The sequence below is a fragment of the Lampetra fluviatilis genome, chromosome 39 (genome assembly GCF_964198595.1).
Source record: "Lampetra fluviatilis chromosome 39, kcLamFluv1.1, whole genome shotgun sequence".
Taxonomy (NCBI): domain Eukaryota; kingdom Metazoa; phylum Chordata; class Hyperoartia; order Petromyzontiformes; family Petromyzontidae; genus Lampetra; species Lampetra fluviatilis.
The window spans coordinates 7,843,081-7,868,804 of NC_136313.1; the positions used below are offsets into that span (position 1 = coordinate 7,843,081).

Sequence of the window (25,724 nt, forward strand, 5' to 3'; positions counted from 1 at the left end):
ATATAAAACAATAAAAATTCTCACGACGTTTCGACTGCAACACAAGCAATCATCACCCACAGCACAGCAACAACATTTTACTTTACCGAAAAAACCAAGAATATAACAACAATGATGTTGCAATTATGGATTTGCCCTGAATATGGGTTTGTTCCCGCTCTGAAATATAAAAGCGTTGGTTGCATTGCGATGAAATGAATGCTCTCTGTAGGGTGTGTAATGGTATGGGTAAAAAAGAAAATGACACGAGGTGGTACACTTGGCACTGCGATCGTTGTGACGGGGAACGTCTTACATCTTACATGTCACGGCCACTGGCGTGATTGGGATATAACTCTGGGAAAAGGGGAAAACGTGGTTTAAAAAAACAAATAAGTCGTATTCACCGATGACTCACGCTGCTCGCCGTTGATAATTCCCGCGGAGAGAGAAGAGAGTGCGCGTGGGTTACTTACAAAACAAGAGGGCGGTGGCGATCACGACCAACGTCAACACGCCCCTCCTGGGCATCCTTGCCTCTTCAGTGGCTGCAGACACCAACACAGTGGCTTCACATCGTTATCATCATCATCATCATTATTGAAACTATTTTTTTTTAAATATCATTTTACCAGGTAAGGCCCACTGAGATATTTTTTTTCTTCCAGAAGCGACCTGGCTGACACAAATGATAACTCGACAAAGTGGCTTATCATCACGTGGACATTTATTGCAGCCAAATACTCTTTAAACGCCGTGACGCTGATTCTAAATGTGGGGGGAAAACCGGAGGATCCGGAGAAAAATCCACGTGACCACGGGGCGAAAGTCACCGCAGACTCCAAATATACAGCAGCAGGCGTCAGGGTCGAGATTGAACCCACGACCTCCTGTATACCAGGCGAAGTAGTTAACATCTCACAGCCACCATGATGTTGATGATGAGAGAGAGAGACACCGCAGACTCCAAATATACAGCAGCGGGCGTGAGGGTCGGGATCGAACCCACGACCTCCTGTATAACAGGCGAGGTAGTTAACATCTCCTAGCCACCGTGATGATGATGATAGAGAGACACCACAGACTCCAAATATACTGCAGCAGGCGTCAGGGTCGAGATCGAACCCACGACCTCCTGTATACCAGGCGAGGTAGTTAACATCTCATTGCTTGTGTTGCAGTCGAAACGTCGTGATAATTTTATTGTTTGATATTTATTTTATTTTATTATTTCCCTTCTATGTGACTTTACCAAAAGAACCAAGAATATATATCACACAGACAGCCATGATCACTGACAGCCATGATCAGCACAGCGCCACTCTGCCGGCTGTGGTTGCTGCCCGGTTGTTGTTCTGTTGTGGCTGTCGCCCGGTTGTTGTTCTGTTGTGGCTGCTGCCCGGTTGTTGTTCTGTTGTGGCTGTCGCCCGGTTGTTGTTCTGTTGTGGCTGCTGCCCGGTTGTTGTTCTGTTGTGGCTGCTGCCCGGTTGTTGTTCTGTTGTGGCTGCTGCCCGGTTGTTGTTCTGTTGTGGCTGTCGCCCGGTTGTTGTTCTGTTGTGGCTGCTGCCCGGTTGTTGTTCTGTTGTGGCTGCTGCCCGGTTGTTGTTCTGTTGTGGCTGTCGCCCGGTTGTTGTTCTGTTGTGGCTGCTGCCCGGTTGTTGTTCTGTTGTGGCTGCTGCCCGGTTGTTGTTCTGTTGTGGCTGCTGCCCGGTTGTTGTTCTGTTGTGGCTGTCGCCCGGTTGTTGTTCTGTTGTGGCTGCTGCCCGGTTGTTGTTCTGTTGTGGCTGCTGCCCGGTTGTTGTTCTGTTGTGGTTGCTGCCCGGTTGTTGTTCTGTTGTGGCTGCCGCTCGGTTTTTGTTCTGATGTGGCTGCCGCCCGGTTGTTGTTCTGTTGTTGCTGCCGCCCGGTTGTTCTGTTGTGGTTGCCGCCCGGTTGTTGTTCTTCACCACCGGCTAGCCTTCATCCCTCTCATCGGTGTTGCTGGTTTATTGGAGGCCCAGATTCAATGGACGTATAGGGATGAAGAGATATACTGTACTGTTTGCCAAGAGCCAGAGATGTAGTGGGATGAGAGAAATGTGGACAACAATAGAGATGGTAGTCAAATGAGAGAAGAGAAATGCTGACCGTGCAGATATCGGAGAGATAAATTGGCGTTTATGATAAGTTTCGATGTTCATTAGGATTTGAATTTGAGCTGATAGTTGATGCCACCACTTTGTTTTTCCCATGAATCCAATGCCCATTGGGCTGTATTCGTAGCACGAGCTAACCGATACACTACCGCTCCCCTACACACACGTACACACACACGTACACACACACGTACACACACACGTACACACACACGTACACACACACACGTACACACACACACGTACACACACACGTACACACACACACGTACACACACACACGTACACACACACGTACACACACACGTACACACACACACGTACACACACACACGTACACACACACGTACACACACACGCACACACACACGCACACACACACGTACACACACACGTACACACACACGTACACACACACGTACACACACACACGTACACACACACACGTACACACACACGTACACACACACACGTACACACACACACACGTACACACACACGTACACACACACGTACACACACACACGTACACACACACGTACACACACACGTACACACACACGTACACACACACACGTACACACACACGTACACACACACGTACACACACACACGTACACACACACACGTACACACACACGTACACACACACACGTACACACACACACGTACACACACACGTACACACACACGTACACACACACACGTACACACACACACGTACACACACACGTACACACACACGTACACACACACACACGTACACACACACGTACACACACACGTACACACACACACGTACACACACACACGTACACACACACACGTACACACACACACGTACACACACACGTACACACACACACGTACACACACGTACACACACGCACACACACGCACACACACACGCACACACACACGCACACACACGCACACACACACGTACACACACACGTACACACACACGTACACACACACACGGCATGTCTCCAAACGAGTCAGTGTCCCTTTAGCTCAAAACGAGCAGTGGGCCGACAGTGCTCCTCTACACGTGGTGGTGCTGAGCCAGTGGTGGCAAGAAAGCAGCCTCTGCCATCGGACATCCACAGTTGATTTCCTCACAGTGGCACCACGGTTGCGAGATGTCAACTACCTCGCCTGGTTTACAGGAGGTCGTTGGTTTGATTCCGACCCTGACGCCTGCTGCTGTATATTTGGAGTTTACAGCGTCTCTCTCCCCGTGGTCGCGTGGATTTTTCTCCGGGTCCTTCGGTTTTTCCCTCCACGTTTAGAAACTCGCATTGTTTTTGGCTGCAATAAATTGACACGTGATAAGCCACTTTGTAGAGCTTATCATTTGTGATTGCCAGGTCGCTTCTGAAAAATAGCACGATAGCTCAGTGGGCCCTACCTGGTAAAATACAAAAAAATACTTTCGTTGTAAATTGTTTAGTTTAGTTTAAGTAGAAAAAAGAGTTTATCTTTATCTCTTCCAGCCACACAGATTATTACGAAACGCCAACACAACTGCCGTCCTACTGCATGCAACTTGATACGCTTGGGCCAACTTTCAGGAAATACCGCGCGCAAGGTTGCGGAAAGAAATTCCTGCCATCCGGAAAAAACCGAGATGACAGTGGGTTTTTTTTCTTCCTCTTATTTTCAGGGCCAAGCTTCGGTTATACTTTACAGGCGTGAACGCTCGGGAAAGAGAAGCCGCGGTGCCGTGGTTAGCGCGCCGCGTCGTGAACCCGCGAGCCCACAGTGTGTTTCCTGGTTCGCGGCCAATATCGGTGAGCGGCCTGCCGACCTTCAAAAGCCCGCAGCGTGGTGAAGTATAGTCAAAACTCCCCACCCATGACCAAGAACGTGTGTGGGGGGAGGCCGTCATTCGGCGCAAAAGGGCTGTAAATGATTGGGGAAATGTTTCTGTTTGAGAGCTCCGCATTTGTGCGGAACTCCAAAAGAAGAACACGAAGAAGCGAGCTCCATTGGTCGCCTTCACAACGAAGCCAAACACCGATTGACTTGATAATTGTTTTTTTACCCTTTTATCTGGCAACAAAACTGACACCTTTTTTTACAAGGAGTCATGTTTGTGAAGTACCGGTAAGTACGCTGGACACCCAGGTTGAGGCACACGTATGTTTATTACAAGTTGTCGGTACAGGACAGCACTAGAGGGGGTAGCGGCCCCCTCACCCGGATAACTGGGGATACACCCTAGCTAACCCTGACCTACTCCCAAGTCCTCCACTAACGGGCTAGGGGAGGCTAACTGGCCCGACACTGGTGAATCGGGCTACGGTCTCCGGAGTCCCAGGGTACTGACCCTGGTTCACGGAACCACGCCTCTGGCTTGATCCTCCGCAGCCCTGACAAGGGCGGCGTCGAGGGGAGTCCAGGGCTTCTAACTAGGAGATCTTCCTTCTTCCTCCTTCGTTCCCAGACTGAGCCACGAGCTCTCTCTGTCCTCCCCTTTTATACCCCCCCGTCAGGATCACAACCCCCCAGGCTGCCTGATGCGGACGTCGCTGCGGGCACCCCCCCCGTGTACTCCCGGAGCTCCGCCCACTGTGTTTATTCCCCGTTGGATCCCATGCACCTACAGCCCTCCCGTAACAACCCTACATCACTCCCCCCATTACAGCTCGCAGCCGTCCCGGCTGCAACAATTCCAATAAAGGAACATTTACCCCTCAACCCCGTGTGTGCCTCATTTTTTTTCAACAAAATGCAAATTGAACAACAACAACAAGAACAACAAGAAGAACAAGCACACCCCCGAAGGGAATGTCCGACGCACCCCCCCCCCCGTATAAATACGAAATCCGTAAAAGCGCGTATATACAACTAGCCAGGAACTCCCCCAGCACACACAGCACACCCACGACACACAACGCACCCACAACACACACACCCCGCCCACACACACAACACAACACACACAATGTGGCAGGAGCGCACCACCGACGCAGCATACAGTAACCATGACACGTGAAAAAAAAAAAAATTTCTTCTTTTTGTATATTATAAGAGTCTGCGCATCTTAGCGCGCGTCCTTGCCGCAGGCCCGTCACACGGGGCAACCCCGGACGGCGGACCATCCGGTGGCGGCTGTCCCTTTCGAGATGAGGTCGCGATTGAAGTGGCGCGACCGTCGGCATCACCCGTGTGGGTTGTAGGGCATGAGCCCGTCATTCCCGGTGCACCTGTGGGTGGGACAGCCGGCAACACATCAGGCGAGAGCAGCGACGGACCCTCCGAGTCGGTCGACCCCCCACATGCTTGGCCCCGCGCGTGTGGAGTGGGCCCTCGCACCGCAACAAACGGTTTTAGCCTAGAGGGGTGTACAAACCACCGGCGCCTGCCCCATTTGATTCGAACGCACTGAGGCCTCAAAACCTCGACAACCTCGACGGGGCCCCGCCACGGGCGCACGAGTTTAGAGGAGGTCGCGAGTGGTACCTGGGGACAGTGCAGCCATGCCCTGTCCCCCGGCTTCCACTGCAGCACGTGCGCGCGAGCCAGCCTGAGGCGCTCGTTCGCCTTTTGACGCCTGTCAGAATTTAGCCTCGCAGCATCCCGCGCCTCAGTCAGTTTGTCAAGGTTAAATTTAACGTGTTCATCCAATTTAATTTTACCCAGCGGCGCGGGGATCTGCGGCTGTGCCGAAACAGGTGGGTCGGGTTCGCGGCCATACATAAGAAAGAATGGTGAAAATCCCGTCGCAGCATGGGGAGCCAATCTGTATGCCGCTAGAACCCCTTGAATTTGTAAGTCCCAATCAGTCTGTGAGTCCGAGACTTGCTGCGACAACATAGACGAGATGGTGCGATGCAGACGCTCGACCATCCCGTCCGTTTGCGGGTGATAAGGAGAGGTTCGAATTTTTTTCGTTCCTAGGAGATCACAGACTTGTTTTAGGAGTTTCCCGGAAAAATTTTTACCCTGGTCGGTCAGCAACCGCTCCGGAGCACCTTTGTCCATGACATAACCCTGGACAAAGGCGTCGACGATGGCTGCTGCCGACTGATTTGGCAGGGGCCAGGCCATAGGCCAGCGCGTAAAATATTCGACCCCAGTAAGCAAATATCTGTTTCCCCTGGGGGTGGCGGGGAATGGCCCCAGAATGTCGAGTGCGACCAGTTCATTTACTCGGGAGACCTGGATGGACTGCAAGGGCGGGTTCGACTCCCGTGCCGGTGGTTTGCGCTGCGCACACATAGGGCACGCTGCCAACAGATCAGTGACATCCCTTGTCATGCCTGGCCAAAAAAAATTCAGCTGGAGCAAGGCGAGAGTTTTCTGGGTCCCCAGGTGGAGGAGGCGCTCATGCGCAGCCCACACCACCTTACCCCGTAATCCCGAAGGGACCACCAGCCGGTGACGGTGGGATTTGCTGTCCCAATGCATGAGCAACCCTGCGTGCATGCCCCAAGCGTCGGCCTCACCCGTCCCCCGCCCCCTCTCCCCGGCGCGACGACGCAACGCGAGGAGGGAGGAATCCTCCATTTGGAGGCGCCCCCATTCATTAACGGGCAACCCAAGCAGGGAATCTTTCCCCTGTTCCGCGATATCAATGGTGACCAATGTTTCGTCATTGGCGGCGGCCGCCAGGACCGGATTCATCATGTCCCCTGCCGGCTTGCAACGCCCAGACCCCAGGAGGCATGCGCATTCGGAGGCGGTTGGCATCCGTGACAGAGCGTCAGCGTTGGTGTGGCGAACGCCCTTACGGTAGGTGGTTTCGAAATCGAAATCCTGGAGGACCTCCAACCATCGGGACAATTGTCCCGATGGCTGTTGAACCTTCAGGGCGTACTGCAGTGCCGCATGATCTGTGCGGACGGCGAAACGCCGACCGTACAGATATGGGCGATACTGTTGGATGAAATAGACAATTGCCAACAGTTCCCTACGGGTGACACAATATCTTTGCTCCGCTGGAGACAACACCCGACTGCCGTACGCAACCACCCGTTCCACGCCGTCAACCACCTGGGAAAGCACACCTCCAATACCCGTGTTGCTCGCGTCGGTGTCGAGCAAAAACGGCCTAGAAAAATCTGGGTAAATCAGGGGAGGAGCCTTTACCAGGGCGTCCCGAAGGGAGCAGAAAGCAGCTTCCTCCTCCTGACCCCAGTGGAACCGAACCCCTTTCGATGTTAACGCGTGTAGGGGTTTGGCAATCGTTGCAAAATTAGCGACGAAGCGTCGGTAATATGATGCGAAGCCAATAAAACTCCTGACCTCTCCCACCGAGGTGGGAGTCGGCCAGGAGCTGACACACTGCGTTTTGGCGGGATCGGTAGCAATACCCGAGCGCCCTACGATGTGCCCCAAATAACGCACCGACTCGCGTAACAAATGGCATTTCTGGGGCTTAAATTTCAAATTAGCAGCCCGCATCTTTAGGAAAACCGCCCGCAACCTCTGGAGATGTTCATCAAAAGTTTTACCAAAGACAATAACGTCATCCAAATAAATCAGGCACGATTCCCATTGCAATCCAGCCAAAACCAATTCCATCAATCGCTGGAAAGTTGCCGGCGCTGAGTGTAAGCCCATCGGCAACCGGTTGAATTGGAACAGGCCGTGCGGTGTACGGAAAGCAGTTTTAGGCTTAGAATCATCGTCCAGAGGAAGCTGCCAGAATCCCGAAAGTAAATCTAGTGTGGAGAAGAATCGCGCTCCCGCCAAGGCGTCCAGCGATTCGTCCATCCGTGGGAGCGGGTATGCGTCGGCAACCGAAATTTTATTAAGGCGCCGAAAATCCACGCAAAACCGCAACGAGCCGTCCTGCTTTTTAACCAGGACGATCGGCGCTCCCCAAGGGCTGGTGGAGGGAGAAATGATGTCGGCGGCTAACATGTCATCAACAGCCGATTTGACATGGTCCTTTTCGGCGGGACTTAACCGAAACGGATTTTGGCGAATTGGCGCGCTGTCACCCGTGTCAATATGGTGACGCAGCAGGTGAGTGCAACCCAAATCATATTTATCCCGACTGAAAACGTCGGAAAATTCCCTCAGTAGCGTTCTAAGCTGTTGGCGCTCTGAATTTGTCAGGTCCGTCGATCCCGCACAAAGCGCGTCGAGCCACCCTTCATCGCTGTCCGAATGTGGGAGCATTCGGGAAGCAGTGCCAACATGGTTCGCGACAGGTTCCTCGCAGGGTACCGGCGTCGCGTGAGCGAGCACCGTCCCTTGAGGGACCACCACTGTCTGCGACCCCACATTGAGGACCGCGATGAAAGGGTCCTCGTCCCCTCTTACGACGGTCTGGGCCGGAATCAAATTAGGTGCACTAACCCCGGCCCTAGACGGTCCCAGCAAAACACCCTGATCCCCTACGCCCATAGCGAAGGGCTTACGAAGTTTCAGAGGCACTAGCATTTGAGCTCCCGGCGGCACACTAACTGTTCTGACGACAAACGCCGGTACCGTCGCGAACGCCGTCCGAGCCGCCGCAGGGGAAGGCAGGAAGGCCATGCGTCGCCCTGACGGAAGCTCAATGCATCCTTGGTCGATCAAAATACGAATTGGCATTTTTCCTAAGAAATCCGTCCCCAGCAGGCACGGAACCGCCAGCGAGGAGGAAACGAAAATCGGCCCCGACAATTTGATGTCCCCGATACAAATTTGCGCGCGAATCTGTCCCATGATGCCCAGAGAGCCCCCGTTAGCGGCATAGAATGGGACGTTAACCGGCAGTAAGGGCCGGCTTTGTACAGGCAGAATATTGTAAATTAACTCCGAAATGATTGTCGCCGATGCCCCCGTATCGACCAGGATGCGTACCTCTACCCCGTCAATGTGTCCGACCACGGCCGACGACCCTGACGACGCGGCTACCACGCGATGGGCCAACACGGACCACTGTTTGGGCTCGATTCGAGTCCCCGCAGTGATCCGCGTTGGGCCGTCGCAACGCAACATCGGCCCCCCGTTCGTTGTGGTGCGAGAGTGTGCAACGGGCGGGTGCTTTGGCCAAACATGTGTGGTGCCGCGACTCGCCGGATCATGTTGCTGGAGCTTGGGAGGAGGAGGCCCGGCGTCCCGTCGAGGCGTCGTCCCGCGCTGTCGAGGCGAGCGGCACCCCAAGGCGACGTGGCCCCGAACGCCGCAGTTGAAACACCGCGGACCCCCCGGTGGAGACGATGGACGGTCGAACCGGCTTGAGCCGTCCCGGCCCGCCCGTGCTCCTTGCGCCTGTTGCCGTCGGTGGTCGACGGCGTAGAGCTCCTCCGTCTGAAGGGTGGCTGCAGCCACCGCACGCCCGGCCGATGCCCTGCTGGCTTTCCGCCGCAGGGACAGAAGGTTGGCGTGAAGGAGGCGCGCCGCCTGAAGAGAGGTCATCTCGGCGTCCTCCTGTGCGACGACAGCGATGTCCAGGTCGTCTGCCAGGAGGAGGATCTTCTCCGTGACCATCGCGTCCACGCCGTCGTCGTCCATACGGGGAAAAGCCGTTTTGGCCAGCGCCAGGAGGCTCGTCCTGTATGCCAGGGGCGACTCTTTTTCACCCCGCTTGCGGTCGTAGAACTGCTGTCTGCATTCTGCAGATGGTCCATAGACCCCAGCCAGCAGTTGTAGCGCCCTCGGCAGAGTAAAACGCTTCTCTCTTGGCGCCGATGTGAGGGCGGCGAGCGCGTCGGCGTCGAGGAGCGCCGGCAGCGCGCAGAGGGCTTCGTCGTCCGACCACCTAGCCATTTCTTGGTGGGCGATGAAGCGACGCTGGAAGCCGCCCCAGTCGCCCTCCGCGCCAACAAATTCCTTCAGCGGAGGTAGGCGTTGTTGCAGCGCAGCGTTCGCCTTGGAAGTCTGCAGGCTGCTATCCCCAGGACTCGGCTGTGCGTCGGCGCGAATGGCAGATGGATTCGCCTGTCGCAGCCGTGATGACGTTCCCGCCGCTGGCGATGATGCGGCTGTCCCAGCGAGAGCGGTGTCGGACCCAAGGTTTAGCCCGGCCACGCCCTCTGCAGCTGCCGTGGCGATGGCGGGAATTTCAAAGTTGGAGTCTTCCGAAATGGCGGGAAGGCGCTCCGGTCGTCGACTCCCCTCGCCCCGTGGTGGACCACCAGCCCCCAGCCGCGTGATGTTTTCCAGCGTGGCGGCAGCGGCATACAGCAGCTCCGCCAGCCTCTCGTGAGCCAGCCGTAGCGCGTCTGGCTGCGGCCCCTCTTCATGCCGATGCCCCGGCAGGAACGCGTCAGGCCCCGGCTGTACCATGTCTTGGTGAGCCGTCTCGGGCTCAACGATTTCAGCAGTGTCCTCGTCCGGCACTCTGGCTCGAGCTGTCTGACGTGTATCCATGTTCGTAATACTTCTGACCCCAGATGAAGTACCGGTAAGTACGCTGGACACCCAGGTTGAGGCACACGTATGTTTATTACAAGTTGTCGGTACAGGACAGCACTAGAGGGGGTAGCGGCCCCCTCACCCGGATAACTGGGGATACACCCTAGCTAACCCTGACCTACTCCCAAGTCCTCCACTAACGGGCTAGGGGAGGCTAACTGGCCCGACACTGGTGAATCGGGCTACGGTCTCCGGAGTCCCAGGGTACTGACCCTGGTTCACGGAACCACGCCTCTGGCTTGATCCTCCGCAGCCCTGACAAGGGCGGCGTCGAGGGGAGTCCAGGGCTTCTAACTAGGAGATCTTCCTTCTTCCTCCTTCGTTCCCAGACTGAGCCACGAGCTCTCTCTGTCCTCCCCTTTTATACCCCCCCGTCAGGATCACAACCCCCCAGGCTGCCTGATGCGGACGTCGCTGCGGGCACCCCCCCCGTGTACTCCCGGAGCTCCGCCCACTGTGTTTATTCCCCGTTGGATCCCATGCACCTACAGCCCTCCCGTAACAACCCTACATTTGCATAGACCACAATACCTGCAGTCATAATGCAAACAAAAAACACAACTCTGATAATGTATGCACTGTCCATGGTGTTGGACCAGATGACGCCAAAAGGCGCAGTGCATACATTATCAGATTCTTAGGTTTTTTCCGGTAAAGTCACGTAGGCAAAACATCAAAATGAATGAAAATAAAATCAAATCAAAAATCACGACGTTTCGGAGGCAACACAAGTCTCCGTCATCAGGTGGGACCGTCACAGCCAGATTAGCTGCATCAAGTGAGGCAATGATTCAAGATGTAATCCCTTAAAAGCGAGTTGAGGGGGGGAGGAGAGGGAGGGGGGAGCTCATCAGACTATGGTAGCCAATGAATGGAACGTATCGGGAGGGAGGGGGGGCGAGGCCAAAAGGGTGGGCGACGGCGTGCAAGCGATTGTGCGCAAGCGGCTAATTACTGCACACGCCAACACAATGGAGCGATTATGCGCAAGCGGCCAACTGCCGCACACGCCAACACAATGGGCAGAGAGGGGGAGGGAAGCTCTAATATACATGATAGACAAAAGAACGAAAATGCCCATGTTAATACCAATGCTGGCTGAACAATGAAGAGAGTACTGTTAAAAAATAACTGGGGATGTTAACACTCGGTAAAGTAAAGTAAAATAGTGCCTGTCAGATAAGATGGTCCAAAAAATTGTAATTAAGTCTTTTTTGCGTGGTTGTTATCAACTTTACTTTACCGAGTGTTAACATCCCCAGTTATTTTTTAACAGTACTTGTCATGCCACCGCCACGAAGCCGTTCAGCAGGCGCCCCATCTAAGACCTCGCCACCACCAAGCGACGGAGCCGACCCCGCGTCCCCCTCACCTCACCTCACATGAACACACCCGCACGCATTCCCCCCCCCCCATAGAGCTCCGTGGGGAGGTCACCTGGCCGACCGGTTTTTATCCGAGAAGCCCTTATCGGGATTAAACTTTCACGGTTTCCGGCGACCAGGGAATTGGACGACCTCCCCCGACGCTACTTTGCACCGCGGCGCTGCGACCGGCCTTAAGGTTGCAAGGTCGCAGCGAGGGGCCACTCGGCCACCGCGGGGGAAACGCATCTCACACACCCCACACACGCAAGTATCGACGGGGCAGGCAGAGGGAATGAGCATTGTGATGGAGGAGCATCATTAGAAAACACGCAGGCACCATTGTTAGGGGAGTTAAAGGATAAGGCTGTTAGTATGAGTAATCGGGAGAGCGGAGTCACGCGGGGAGCCGTGCACAAATTCCCACGGCGCACCTTTGTGACGGACGCCGCCGCATAAACTGCGATAATGGGGGGGGGGGGCCTGCGTGAGAAAGGGATTGATTGGAATTTGCGCCGCGCAGGTTGAGCATTAAGTAGCATATCAAAAGCGCCCGGAACGGCGGTGCGGATGCGAGAGGGTCGCGAGCCTATTGTCCAGAGTCGCATTCCCTTTGAGGTAGGGAGGGTAAATGGGGAGCGCAAAGGGGAAATCGCTCTCTTGCTCCGAGAAGCCAACGTCCAGGACTGCCCCAGCTCTGCCCTCCGGACGTCCGTGCGACGTGTCGAGGCAAGCAGCGAGGAAAACCCACGGAACGTCGAGTGCCTCAAACCGTGAGTAAGGAGGTAAAAGTGTTTCGTGAACGATAAATAGGGAATAGGTTCCGGGTTAGTAGAGTAGGCAGCCTCGTCGATTCATACTGACTCAACAACCAGTCCCACGTAGCAGACAATAAATCATTAATAGCTGATCGTGGCCTCGTGTGATCTCGTGTTATAAGTGTGAACGCGTGTGGTACTGTGTATGCGTAAGCTCGCGGCGTGCGTAATCAGCGTACCCCAGGTGCGCGATCATAACGTGAGCGGCGAGCGCGGCGCAGAGCGGCGCAAGAGTGGGTATCGCGTGTGGAGCTGTATGCGTGTGTGCGCGCACGTTCATGACGTGTATAATACAGGTGCGCGATCCTAGCGTGAGTGGTCAGGGTTGAGTGAGTGCCGCGCAGAGCTGTGTGTGGGTGTGCGCGTACGTAATTAAACATGCCTACTACGCGGACCCGCGGGGGAGGGGAATCCTGGAGCGACGGCTCTCACCCCATGGGTGAAGAACGCAGCAGCGGTTCGCCTAGCAGCGAGGGGGCGAGTAATGAGGTTAACCCGGCCGTTAGGGGTACCGAGGGAGGGATCGCGGGGGCTAGCGACCATCACATATTGGTGTCAGAAACGGGACGATCCCCCGCACCCCCAAGGGAAAGAGGCCCCCCAACCCAGATTAAAATCAAATGCACATTTACGGGCAAAGGAATTCCATCATGGAAATCGTTTGCCCGCAGCATCAGAGGGGCTAAAAAAGTTAATGGGTGGTCAGATGAGGAGGCGTTGCAGCAGTTAGAGTTACATTTAGATGGGCGGGCAGTTGACTTTGTGGAAGCTTTGCCCGCAAGCGCACAAAATCAGTGGGAAAAATTAATGTGCGAACTCGAACGTCGCTTCGGCGCCTATGACGAGGAGGATGCGCAGGCGGCCTTAGAGGCACGCCGTCGTCAACCCGGCGAGGATCTGCGAGATTACGCCGAGGATGTACGCATGTTGACCCAGCTCGCGTACCCAGAGTACGAGGCCAAAATAATTGAGGGCCTCGCCGCCGGTAAAATCCAACGATATTTGGCACGCACCCCGTGGTGGCAGCCAAATGTAGACGGTGCACGCCTCTCCTTTAACACCCTCGTCGAGCGCGCGCGAAAATGCGAGAAACTCTCAGGTGAGCGCGCGCAGCCTCGAGGGAGGGGACGAGAGTGCGCCGTGGCGAGCCTACTCTCCGACGAGGAGGAAGAGATCGCCATCGCAGTAAGGGGACGGGCAAGGGAGCCCCAGAGACCTAGCGAGACCACCCCAGGGTGGGTAGCCGGGTTACAGGCTGGCATAGGAGATATACGCGAGGAAGCGAATAAAAATATGACCAAGCTGCAGTCCTCCGTTGAGGCCATCCAGTCCGAGATGGGGGAGCTGCGCGCCACGGTGGGAGGGCTAACGGGAAGGGTAACCCAACTAGAGGTGGAGTCCAGGCAGCGACAAACTGGGAGAGGGAGCGGGCAGGGGGCCCACTACGGAGCCGCCCCCCCTCCCCGGGCATGTTATATGTGCGATCGCCGAGGGCATCTAGTGAGGGACTGTCCTGAAATCACCCGAGCTAGGCAGACGCGGGGGTTAAACTCCAACGCCCCCTAGAGAGCGGACCAACTAGGGGTGCAATCGACGCGGTCCCGATACAAATAGACGATGATGAGAATAATGGCGAGCGAGTGATCTCCACACAGGTTCCAGCAACAACGCCCACGGAAACGGTGACTCCTGGCGACTGGCTACGGGAGCTGGTGGCAGGGATCACGGGGGCCACGTCGCTGGTGGAAGGGGAGGTAAACGGAGTGTGTACCCGAATCCTGCTGGACACGGGGGCGGTGGCCTCGCTCGTGAGCGCAGCGCACTGCAGCGCGATCGGGGTCGACGTGCGTCACCTGCAGGCACCGGACCGCGCGCTGCACACGGCGAGCGGAGCCGGAATGGGGCTGCTGGGGAGAGCCACCCTAGAGGTCCGCATAGGCAGTCAGGTGTGCACCCAGGAGTTCTACGTGTCGAGTGCGTTGTGTCACGAGTGTATCGCAGGTACCGACCTCTTAGAACGGCTAGGACTCAACGTGCAACCCCGCCAGCGATGCGCCACCATGGAGAGCAACGGCGAGCGGATACCGTTCTTGGGACGAGAACCGACGCGCCCCCGCTTCGCACCTGTGGCCGCTATCCTGGCGACGGCAGTCACCATCGGCCCGCTCACCGAGATGCTGGTGCCGGTGGCAACATCCCCCACCGACCCCACGCTCCGACCATCAGGAGAGGTAATGCTAACTCCTCACCCGGAGTTGGCAAAACGGTATGGGGTCGTGGGATCCGCCACGTTGGTAAACGCAGATGGGGACCGATTGTTTATGCGGATGTTTAACCCCCACAGTACCCCAGCGATACTGCGGCGGCGCACCCCGATAGCCACCGTACACCCCCTGCACGCACGCCACTCTAACGACTCGGTGTTCGCACTCTGGGCTGAGGACCCCGGTCGTTCTGAGGGTGACCAGGACCTGGCCTGGCGAGTCGGCCCGACTCCCCGAGCCGAGGTCATTCCCCTGCTCGACGCGTTACATGTACCATGGGCGGATTTACCTAAGGGAGAGGCCGATCGGCTGCGCGAGTTACTGCGGGAGTACGCCGACGTATTCAGTGAACACGACTCGGACGTGGGTCGGACCGATCTTGTTAAGCACCAAATTGACACCGGTGCAGCCCGACCCATCAAACTCCCTGCGTACCGAGTGGGCGCACCCGAACGCGCCCAAATCAAAGAGGCAGTTGGGGACATGCTTCGCGATAACATAATTCAGCCCTCGGCGAGCCCCTGGTCAGCCCCAGTGGTACTAGTGACGAAAAAGGATGGGTCAACCCGGTTCTGCGTCGATTACCGTAAACTAAATGCAGTCACGCTCGGCGATGCCTTCCCCATACCCCGCATCAACGACACCTTCGACAGCCTCGCTGGAGCGCGATATTTTTCCACCCTCGATCTCGCGTCCGGGTACTGGCAGGTGGAGATGGCGGAGGAGGATCGGCCGAAAACCGCATTCACCACCCCGATGGGGCTATTCGAGTTTCGAGTACTCCCGTTCGGACTCACCAATGCGCCCGCGACGTTCCAGCGGCTGATGGAGTTGGTGATGCGGGGCTTGCAATGGGAACAGTGCCTGATTTACTTGGACGATGTGATAGTGTTCAGTAGATCTTTGTCTGAGCATTGGTCCAGGCTTCGAGAGGTGTTCCAGCGACTGCGAGCGGCTCATCTCAAGCTCAAGCCACGTAAGTGTTACATCGCACAACGCGAGGTGGGGTACCTCGGGCATCGCGTCAGCGAGGCAGGTGTGCACACCGATCCGGAGAAGGTACGCGCCGTAGTGGAGTGGCCACGGCCAAGGAATCTGACGGAGATCAGATCATTTTTGGGGCTCGCCACCTATTATCGTCGATTTGTAAAGGGATTCAGCGAGATTGCACGCCCCCTCACCCAACTCACCTCCCCTAAGCACCCCTACCAGTGGACGGGGGCCTGCCAGACGGCCTTCACCACTCTCAAAGACCACCTCACCCACGCCCCCACCCTCGCTTTCCCCGATTTTACCACCGATTTTATTTTGGACACCGACGCCTGCAGCAGCGGGCTGGGCGCGGTGTTGTCACAGGTACAGGATGGGACGGAACGAGTCATCGCGTACGCCAGCCGGACCTTGAGTGGGGCCGAGCTGAACTATTGCGTGACCCGCCAAGAGTTGTACGCCGTGATTTTCGCATGTAAGCAGTTCCGGCCGTATTTGTACGGCAGGAAATGTCGCGTACGCACTGACCATTATGCTCTGCAGTTCCTTCTTACATTCAAGGAGCCGCGGGGGCAGATGGCCCGGTGGTTGGCGCAGTTGCAGGAGTACAACCTGCAAATCGAGTATCGGGCTGGCCGGACGCATGCAAACGCGGACGCCTTGTCGAGGCGACCCACGGTGGACGCCGAGACAAGGGCGGAGGAGGCCTGCCCGTGCTTCACGGGGGGACGCTGCCGGCAGGCAACGGACCCCCGAGCGGCCGCGGCCACTGACCCCCCCCCCAGCGAGAGAGAGTGCAGTGTGCGCCACAGAGGCCCTCACAGGTGGCACCGAGGATCCCGTCGACCGCACGGCAAGCGCGGGACCCGCGGCTCGGGACCCGATCGGACGGATCCAGGAGGACGTCGGCTGCGCCTTCCCGGGCCTGAACGACGAGCAGCTGAGACAGACCCAGCAGCGAGATCCCGATCTGGCGGCAGTGGAGGCGGCACTGCGGGAGGAAAAGAGCGCCCTACCAGGACCCTGGAGCGGTTTGTATGCCCGGTTGTGTGTGCAGAACGGAGTGGTACGGGAGTTAACCGAGGCCGGCCAGCCGGGGTGCATCTGTGTTCCTGCCCAGGTGCGACCCCAGCTGCTTCGGCTGGTGCATGACCACCCACTCGGGGGCCACGATGGGGAACGACGCACTCGAGAGACCCTGCGTCGCCAGTATCTCTGGCCCAAATTGGCACAAGACGTGGCGGCCTGGGTACAGGGCTGCCGCGCCTGTCAGCAGTGCGGGCCGAAACCGGCACGATACCAGGTACCCCTAAGGCCGTTCCGCGTCAGCCGCACGAATCAGCTGGTCGGGATTGACCTACAGGGGCCATTCCCGCGATCCCATCGAGGCAACCGATATATCCTAGTCGCAGTAGAGTATTTCACCCGCTACCCCGTGGCAGTGGCCATCCCTGATAAAACGGCCTTGGTGGTGGCCCGGGCATTCGTGGAACACTACGTACTTAAGCACGGGATCCCAGAACGAGTCCTCACCGACCAGGGTAGCGAGTTCGAGGCCGAGTTGTTCCAGGCACTGTGCCGAGAGTTCGGAATCCAGAAGGACCGAACCACAGCGTACCACCCCCAAGCGAACGGTATGGTGGAGCGCATGAATCAGACCCTAGCGGGGAAACTCAAACGTATGGCGGCCGCAAATCAACGGGATTGGGACGAACACCTCCCCTACGCCCTTTTCGCCTACGCCACCACCGTACACACGTCGACGGGACAAACCCCGTTTTTAATGATGTTCGGCCGTGAGTCTCGTTTACCCGCAGATCTGCTATTCGGCGTCCCTTCCCCCCAGCCGGAGGAGGGAAGCCGCCCCGTGGAACACCTGTTGGAGACCCTGCGAGAAGCCCGAGGCCGAGCATACCCGCAAGGGGAAGCCGCGCATCGGCGGCAGGAACAGGGCACCCGACCCCGCATGGAACCCCCCTTATTCCTGACAGGCGCTAAGGTGTGGCTACACACCCCTCGCGTCGGGGCCGGGCAGGTGGGGAAACTGACGACCTACTGGCGGGGACCCTGGACCGTGGTGCGACAGATCTCCCCCTGGACGGTACTAATTTATGGCGGGGAGAGGGATCGAGAGACGGTGGTCAACGTCCGCCGCTTAAAACCGTGGAAAGCGGCCCCGGCGAGAGAGAACCCCGTCACTCGAAGGCCCCGTAATCCCGGAGTACCCGCACCCCTCGTGTTGGGGGGCCTCGCACCCTACATGGGCCCCGCCGGGCCCCCGAGACGCCCCGACCCCGCCAGGGGACGGCGCGGACGACGGTCCCTAAACCCCTCCGCTTCTGAGTTTGTACCCCAGCCCGCAGGTACCGAGGTACAGGGAGAGCCGCTGGAGTGGAGGAGGAGGCCGCCGCAGGAGCTGCAGAGGATGGAGCCACCCACCCCGAGACCAGCCACGAGGGCCGGACGGACCCCCCGGACCCCGCAGCGTTTCCTCGTGGGTGCGGCTCAAGCAAGGTGCTCCAGTCAACCCGGGACGGAGACCAGCACCTCGGGGGGCTATGTCATGCCGCCGCCACGAAGCCGTTCAGCAGGCGCCCCATCTAAGACCTCGCCACCACCAAGCGACGGAGCCGACCCCGCGTCCCCCTCACCTCACCTCACATGAACACACCCGCACGCATTCCCCCCCCCCCATAGAGCTCCGTGGGGAGGTCACCTGGCCGACCGGTTTTTATCCGAGAAGCCCTTATCGGGATTAAACTTTCACGGTTTCCGGCGACCAGGGAATTGGACGACCTCCCCCGACGCTACTTTGCACCGCGGCGCTGCGACCGGCCTTAAGGTTGCAAGGTCGCAGCGAGGGGCCACTCGGCCACCGCGGGGGAAACGCATCTCACACACCCCACACACGCAAGTATCGACGGGGCAGGCAGAGGGAATGAGCATTGTGATGGAGGAGCATCATTAGAAAACACGCAAGCACCATTGTTAGGGGAGTTAAAGGATAAGGCTGTTAGTATGAGTAATCGGGAGAGCGGGGTCACGCGGGGAGCCGTGCACAAATTCCCACGGCGCACCTTTGTGACGGACGCCGCCGCATAAACTGCGATAATGGGGGGGGGGCCTGCGTGAGAAAGGGATTGATTGGAATTTGCGCCGCGCAGGTTGGGCATTAAGTAGCATATCAAAAGCGCCCGGAACGGCGGTGCGGATGCGAGAGGGTCGCGAGCCTATTGTCCAGAGTCGCATTCCCTTTGAGGTAGGGAGGGTAAATGGGGAGCGCAAAGGGGAAATCGCTCTCTTGCTCCGAGAAGCCAACGTCCAGGACTGCCCCAGCTCTGCCCTCCGGACGTCCGTGCGACGTGTCGAGGCAAGCAGCGAGGAAAACCCACGGAACGTCGAGTGCCTCAAACCGTGAGTAAGGAGGTAAAAGTGTTTCGTGAACGATAAATAGGGAATAGGTTCCGGGTTAGTAGAGTAGGCAGCCTCGTCGATTCATACTGACTCAACAACCAGTCCCACGTAGCAGACAATAAATCATTAATAGCTGATCGTGGCCTCGTGTGATCTCGTGTTATAAGTGTGAACGCGTGTGGTACTGTGTATGCGTAAGCTCGCGGCGTGCGTAATCAGCGTACCCCAGGTGCGCGATCATAACGTGAGCGGCGAGCGCGGCGCAGAGCGGCGCAAGAGTGGGTATCGCGTGTGGAGCTGTATGCGTGTGTGCGCGCACATTCACGACGTGTATAATACAGGTGCGCGATCCTAGCGTGAGTGGTCAGGGTTGAGTGAGTGCCGCGCAGAGCTGTGTGTGGGTGTGCGCGTACGTAATTAAACATGCCTACTACGCGGACCCGCGGGGGAGGGGAATCCTGGAGCGACGGCTCTCACCCCATGGGTGAAGAACGCAGCAGCGGTTCGCCTAGCAGCGAGGGGGCGAGTAATGAGGTTAACCCGGCCGTTAGGGGTACCGAGGGAGGGATCGCGGGGGCTAGCGACCCTCACATACTCTCTTCATTGTTCAGCCAGCATTGGTATTAACATGGGCATTTTCGTTCTTTTGTTTATCATGTATATTAGAGCTTCCCTCCCCCTCTCTGCCCATTGTGTTGGCGTGTGCGGCAGTTGGCCGCTTGCGCATAATCGCTCCATTGTGTTGGCGTGTGCAGTAATTAGCCGCTTGCGCACAATCGCTTGCACGCCGTCGCCCACCCTTTTGGCCTCGCCCCCCCTCCCTCCCGATACGTTCCTTTCATTGGCTACCATAGTCTGATGAGCTCCCCCCTCCCTCTCCTCCCCCCCTCAACTCGCTTTTAAGGGATTACATCTTGAATCATTGCCTCACTTGATGCAGCTAATCTGGCTGTGACGCTCCCACCTGATGACGGAGACTTGTGTTGCCTCCGAAACGTCGTGATTTTTGATTTTATTTTCATTCATTTTGATGTTTTACCTACGTGACTTTACCGAAAAAACCTAAGAAGATGATTCCTTGCAGTCACGAAAGCTTCAAATCTAGAATTACATTATCAGAGTTGTGTTTTTTGTTTGCATTATGACTGCAGGTATTGTGGTCTATGCAAACATGACTCCTTGTAAAAAAAGGTGTCAGTTTTGTTGCCAGATAAAAGGGAAAAAAAACAATTATCATATTTTTTACTGACAAATGAGGTTCCAATGGTACCGATTGACTTCTCAAGGGTACAGTCAATTCCTGAGGTCACGGGATGTTTCTTACGTGAAGGAGATTACAAGTTTGTTTTCATGGATGGGCTATTCTCTTTTCTAGTTCGATACACACAGGTTTCCCCCCCCCCTCCAAAGCTGCACGGCGCAAACCATCATGATGGTGAAGTATGGTCAATAAATTCTAGATTTGAAGCTTTCGTGACTGCAAGGATTCATATTCTTAGGTTTCTTCGGTAAAGTCACGTAGGTAAAAAATTAAAAAATAATAAAAGTAAAATAAAAATAAAAAACCACGACGTTTCGGAGGCAACACAAGCTTCCGTCTTCAGGTGGAACCGTCACAGCCCGACAGCTGTATCAAGTAATACCTGCAGTTACTTGATACAGCTGTCGGGCTGTGACGGTTCCACCTGAAGACGGAAGCTTGTGTTGCCTCCGAAACGTCGTGGTTTTTTATTTTTATTTTACTTTTATTAATTTAAATTTACATTTTTTACCTACGTGACTTTACCGAAAAAACCTAAGAATATGGTCAATTAACCCCCCATGTCCCGCACTGTGTGGGGGAGGCCCTCATCCAGCAGTGGACTGACAAAGAGGGCAGTACACAGGCACAGCTCTACGTCTCGTATTAATGTCATACTTTTTTGAAATAACATTTTTTTTCGTGCTCTACAGGAATGACTTCCAGTGGTTCACAATTGTAGAGCAATGCCCTTGTTCTCTTGTAGAGCGCACCGCTGCCTCGTAGCACATTTGTCTACAAACGTCGTTCTGGAGGTTTCGTGCCAAGCCAAAGACGACGACCAATATGATGATGATGATGATGATTTAAACACCTGTTGATAAGATTTTTTTAATCTCAAAACGTTAGGCATGATGATGTCGCACAAACTGCAGCGGCAAACTTCTTGAAATACGAGCTTCTGAGTCGGGATCGGTGACATCAATTTCCGCTCTGCCATGCGTACACCGCTCGTCACATTGCTACAGAAATGCGACATTTTACGACATTCCTCCGCGTCACGCTTCAAGCACTAACGATTCCCCTATTACGGTTTATTTCTGTCGTGGCACACAGTTTCTGTCGGAGGCCGCGGGAGCGCAAGCAAAGGGTTGCCACTTCACGAGGTACGCTAAAAAACAAAATGGGACGTATAACGGCAAGCAGAGCGTCTCGCAATACCAGGATAGGGGAAACTAAATGTTAATACTGGTAGGAACCTCCTGGTTACACCAGCCCACAGGGGATTATTGTGTCCGTCGTGCAGGGAGGGGCTGGGTGGGGAGGGAGGGGCTGGGTGGGGAGGGGAGGGGCTGGGTGGGGAGGGTGGGGCTGGGTGGGGAGGGTAGGGGAGGGTGGGGAGGGGCTGGGTGGGGGGTGGGTAGGGAGGGGCTGGTCACCCCGTGGTGCCCTTATAAAACTCAACGTTTAACCTACTCACGCCGGCTTGTGTCCGCCCTCACAGTCGGCCATATTTGCGGAATACACCACGCCGCCGTTGACCCTGGCCATTGACCGAGCAACCCAACGTTCCTACCAGCTCCCTCCGCAGGAATGTGTTCGCACCGTCACAAGTGAGTTGTGTTATTGTCACGCAACTGACACAAAGTCAGGACCTTCAACGTTCCCGGGGAAGATGTTGTGCACGTCTCAAGGTGGCTCTCGCGACGAGAAGGGGTGTCCTGGGGGAAAACTGAACAGGTGGCAAGCCGGAGCGCGGCCACTAGAGAAGTAGTTTTTTTCCCCCATTCCCCGTCGCCGGGCAGAGCCGCCAGCCATCGATAACCCATTAATTATTGACGCCTTTTAGGAGCGGCGCAATCGCGGCACGAGAAAGCCGTCGCTCTCGCCGGGAAAGACGTCACTGCTGCCATCCAAATGCTTTTCTCCGCGGGCGCTCGGGAGGCCGTGAACCCTCTCTACGTGATGAGCGCCACACTCCAATTCGCTCGCTCATCTCGTTACTTCGTAGTTTGTTTTTTACTACTCCGGCAAGCTAAGGGCTGACACCGAGACAGCTTTTATAAGGACACAAAAAGCTTCCCTGGCGTTATACTGAAATTAGATCGGCGAAATGTGCGGCACCGCCAACCCCCACGTCCGGGCAATGGTGGTGGCTACGCTGCTGCCCGTCACCCAGCATTGCGGAGGCAGTAGCATCAGCAACGGTTGATGGATCTCCGCACAATTACAGGTAGTCCTCGACTTACAACGGAGATGCGTTACGACGACCCCGTCGTAAGTCGAAAATATCGTAAGTCGAAGATGGCCTCGCCTACCCAGGAGTCTTAAAGAATGGCGATAATTTAGCAAAACAGAGCAATTTACAGTACCGTACTGGATAAACTATATACTGTTTGTATTTATTAATTAGAATACTGTATTGCGCAGTAAAATGTAAAGTAAAAAAAACAAGATTCATTCTTAGCCTACCTATATGAACTGCAATTTAATAGAAAGTTTTTTCAGGAAACAATCCTATCTGCTATAAAAATTTTTTAACATGTATTGAACGTATCGTATCGTGGTGACCTTAAAATGAAATCGCTAAAGCTACGTATCGTACATGCACTGAACGTATCGTAACGTATCATATTGTATTGTACTCACCAAGATTCTGTCCGTCGTCTGCACACTTGAACGATGTTAGGTTGCTGATGGCAATTTTGTCGTATCGCTATCGCCATCGTAAGATCGAAATATCGTAAGTCGGACCCCATCGTAACTCGGGGACTACCTGTATTGTGTAACTCCCTTCCCGCGTGTGCCCAGGAGGTGCTATACCCCTGGCTTGCCAGGATAAGGTGGTACAGCCAGTGGACTAATTGCCATCTGTTTCCATCTGTAGAGGGGATAGCGTTTCCCCCTCGCGCACGTAGGTATTCCCTGCGCGCTCCAGTTTCCTCCCACACCAATAAACACTCATCATTACTCGGCTTTAAAATATCTTTGAATAAAACCCAATGCAGGAGCCTCCAAATGGAGTCCTATGACTCAGTATTGCTTCCCTGTAAAGATAAAAAACGTTATTTATTATTAATTATGATCACATCAAATACAATTAAGTGTCGACCCGTGGCCTCCATTGATAGAATTGAGCTCCGATTTCGTGGGTCCCACGGTTCGTCAGCCGGGGCCGCTTAGGCCAGCTGATCCCAACGCTATTCCCAACGCGGCGGCGTTGTACACTGTCGCTGTCGAGGATGACCCAAGCAGTTTGGGAGGCTGCCAGCAGCAGGTGTCATAACAACTCCACATTTGGAGAGGAAACTCCACCGGCAGCGTCTTAAACCCGTGGCGGCATAGCTGTTGAGGTGTACATGCCAATATACTTCCTGGAATGTGCATTGTTTATTAGAGTCACAGCATTAGAGGGCCATAATGTGTGTATGTCTGTTGAATTTATTTCGCACCATACGTGGCCAACTGTGCTAATCGGAGGTGCGGGGGAAGGACAACAAACTAAACACAAAAAGCAGGTCTAAAGAAACGAGTTTTCAATTTAGATTTTAAAATCTTCTTGGTTCTTTCGGTAAAGTCACTTAGAAGGGAAATAATAAAATAAAATAACAAAAATAATTCTCACGACGTTTCGGCCACAACGCAAGCAGCCGTCCTCAGGTGAAGAAACAGCTGTCGGAAAGACACCTGAGGATGGCTGCTTGCGTTGTGGCCGAAACGTCGTGATAATTATTTTTATATTTTTAATTTGCATTATTTTATTATTTTCCTTCTACGTGACTTTACCGAAAGAACCAAGAAGATTAATCCCTGCAGTCACGAAAGCTTTAAATCGAAAAGATTTTTAAAATGCATCGCTCCAGTGGCTTCCGAAAATCGAAGGAAGAGCGTTCCAGACAGCCGCAGAAGCGCGTCCAAAAATGGGCGATGTGGTGACCGTCTTTGTTCGATGGGTAACCAAAAACTTCTGCGAGGATGACCGGAGTTTGAGTGGGGCCCGTGCCAAGCGGGTTGCATGTCAATCACTATGGCTTACAGAGCCAGACTACGGCTACCAAACGGTTCAGTCATCCTCGCAGAAGCGGCGTTTGGCTAGCCATCGAACAAAGACGGTCACTGCATCGCGTGGCGCTTTCAAAAGCGCTTCTGCGGCCGTCTGGAACGCTCTTCCTTCCGATATTAGGAAGCCACCGCAGCTATGCAATTCTACATAACCTCGATTAACAAACTCATTTCTTTAGAACAGCTTTTTGTGTTTAGTTTGTTGTCCTTTCCTCACACCTCCGATTAGCACGGTGGGCTATGTACGGTGAGGAAGAAGTTCAACGTACAAACAAGGAAATCTTAAGATCCAGTCAGCGGCGTAGCTATCCGGCGTGAAGGAAGAGCAACTGCGCCAGGAAGCCCACGGACCGGAGGGGGGCCCGCCACCGGTCCTACGGAGAGGGGCAGAAAATCGGCGCGGAAGGGCGCCCATTCAATCGCTTCCCACAGGGGCCCGTGGCATCGACGCGGCGCCGCTGCCCGAAGCAGGCGGCCGCGTTCGCCGGCTTGGTAACTGACGACGCGGCGTTGATGCTGCGCTCGTTCGAGGCGACGGCGGGAGCTGGGTGCAAGCTAATGATCACGTGCTGGGTGCAGCCAGCTGGTAGGGAAGCGGAGGATGGTTCTATGCGGATCATTGGCAACAGTGACGTTAATATGAATGCGATAAGTTGTTACGAAATAAGTAAATAAATCTCACTTTTATATTTGTGTTACTTTTATTGAGACGGGTCATGCTGATGGAGGGCTCCCCACATTGTCGGTCATGGGGGTTGTTGGCCATACTTTTCCACGCTCGGTGGTAAGGATGTAGGGAACATACGACACGGAAACACAGAAGCTCAGTACAACATTATATTTTGCAGCACTGCCCTTACCTGACCCCATATGTAGCCCTGTGAAGAAACTTTGTCCACGGTGGTTACCCATCCAAGCACTGCCCAGGATCAAAACCTGCTTAGCTTCTGAGATCTGATCAGATCGGAGGCATATTTCCACTTGATTAGGTCATCAGCTTCACAGTACAATGTTAATTTTACGACGAAAGTATTTGTGCAAGACGAGATGTCTTCACTTAGGCAGGCAAACAGGCAGGACCAAGAGACTGAACAGAC

General features: G+C 55.1%; 1 protein-coding gene across 1 annotated transcript in view; it reads right to left on the bottom strand.

Moving 5' to 3' along the window:
* Nucleotides 1-25,724, bottom strand: part of LOC144946049 (globoside alpha-1,3-N-acetylgalactosaminyltransferase 1-like) — a 47,447-nt gene that overhangs the window by 4,224 nt on the left and 17,499 nt on the right. The window contains exon 4 of the mRNA XM_078874788.1: nt 456-527. Within this exon, the coding sequence (XP_078730914.1) occupies nt 456-510 (55 nt within the window). The 5' untranslated portion in view covers nt 511-527. The remainder of the gene's footprint in view (nt 1-455; nt 528-25,724) is intronic.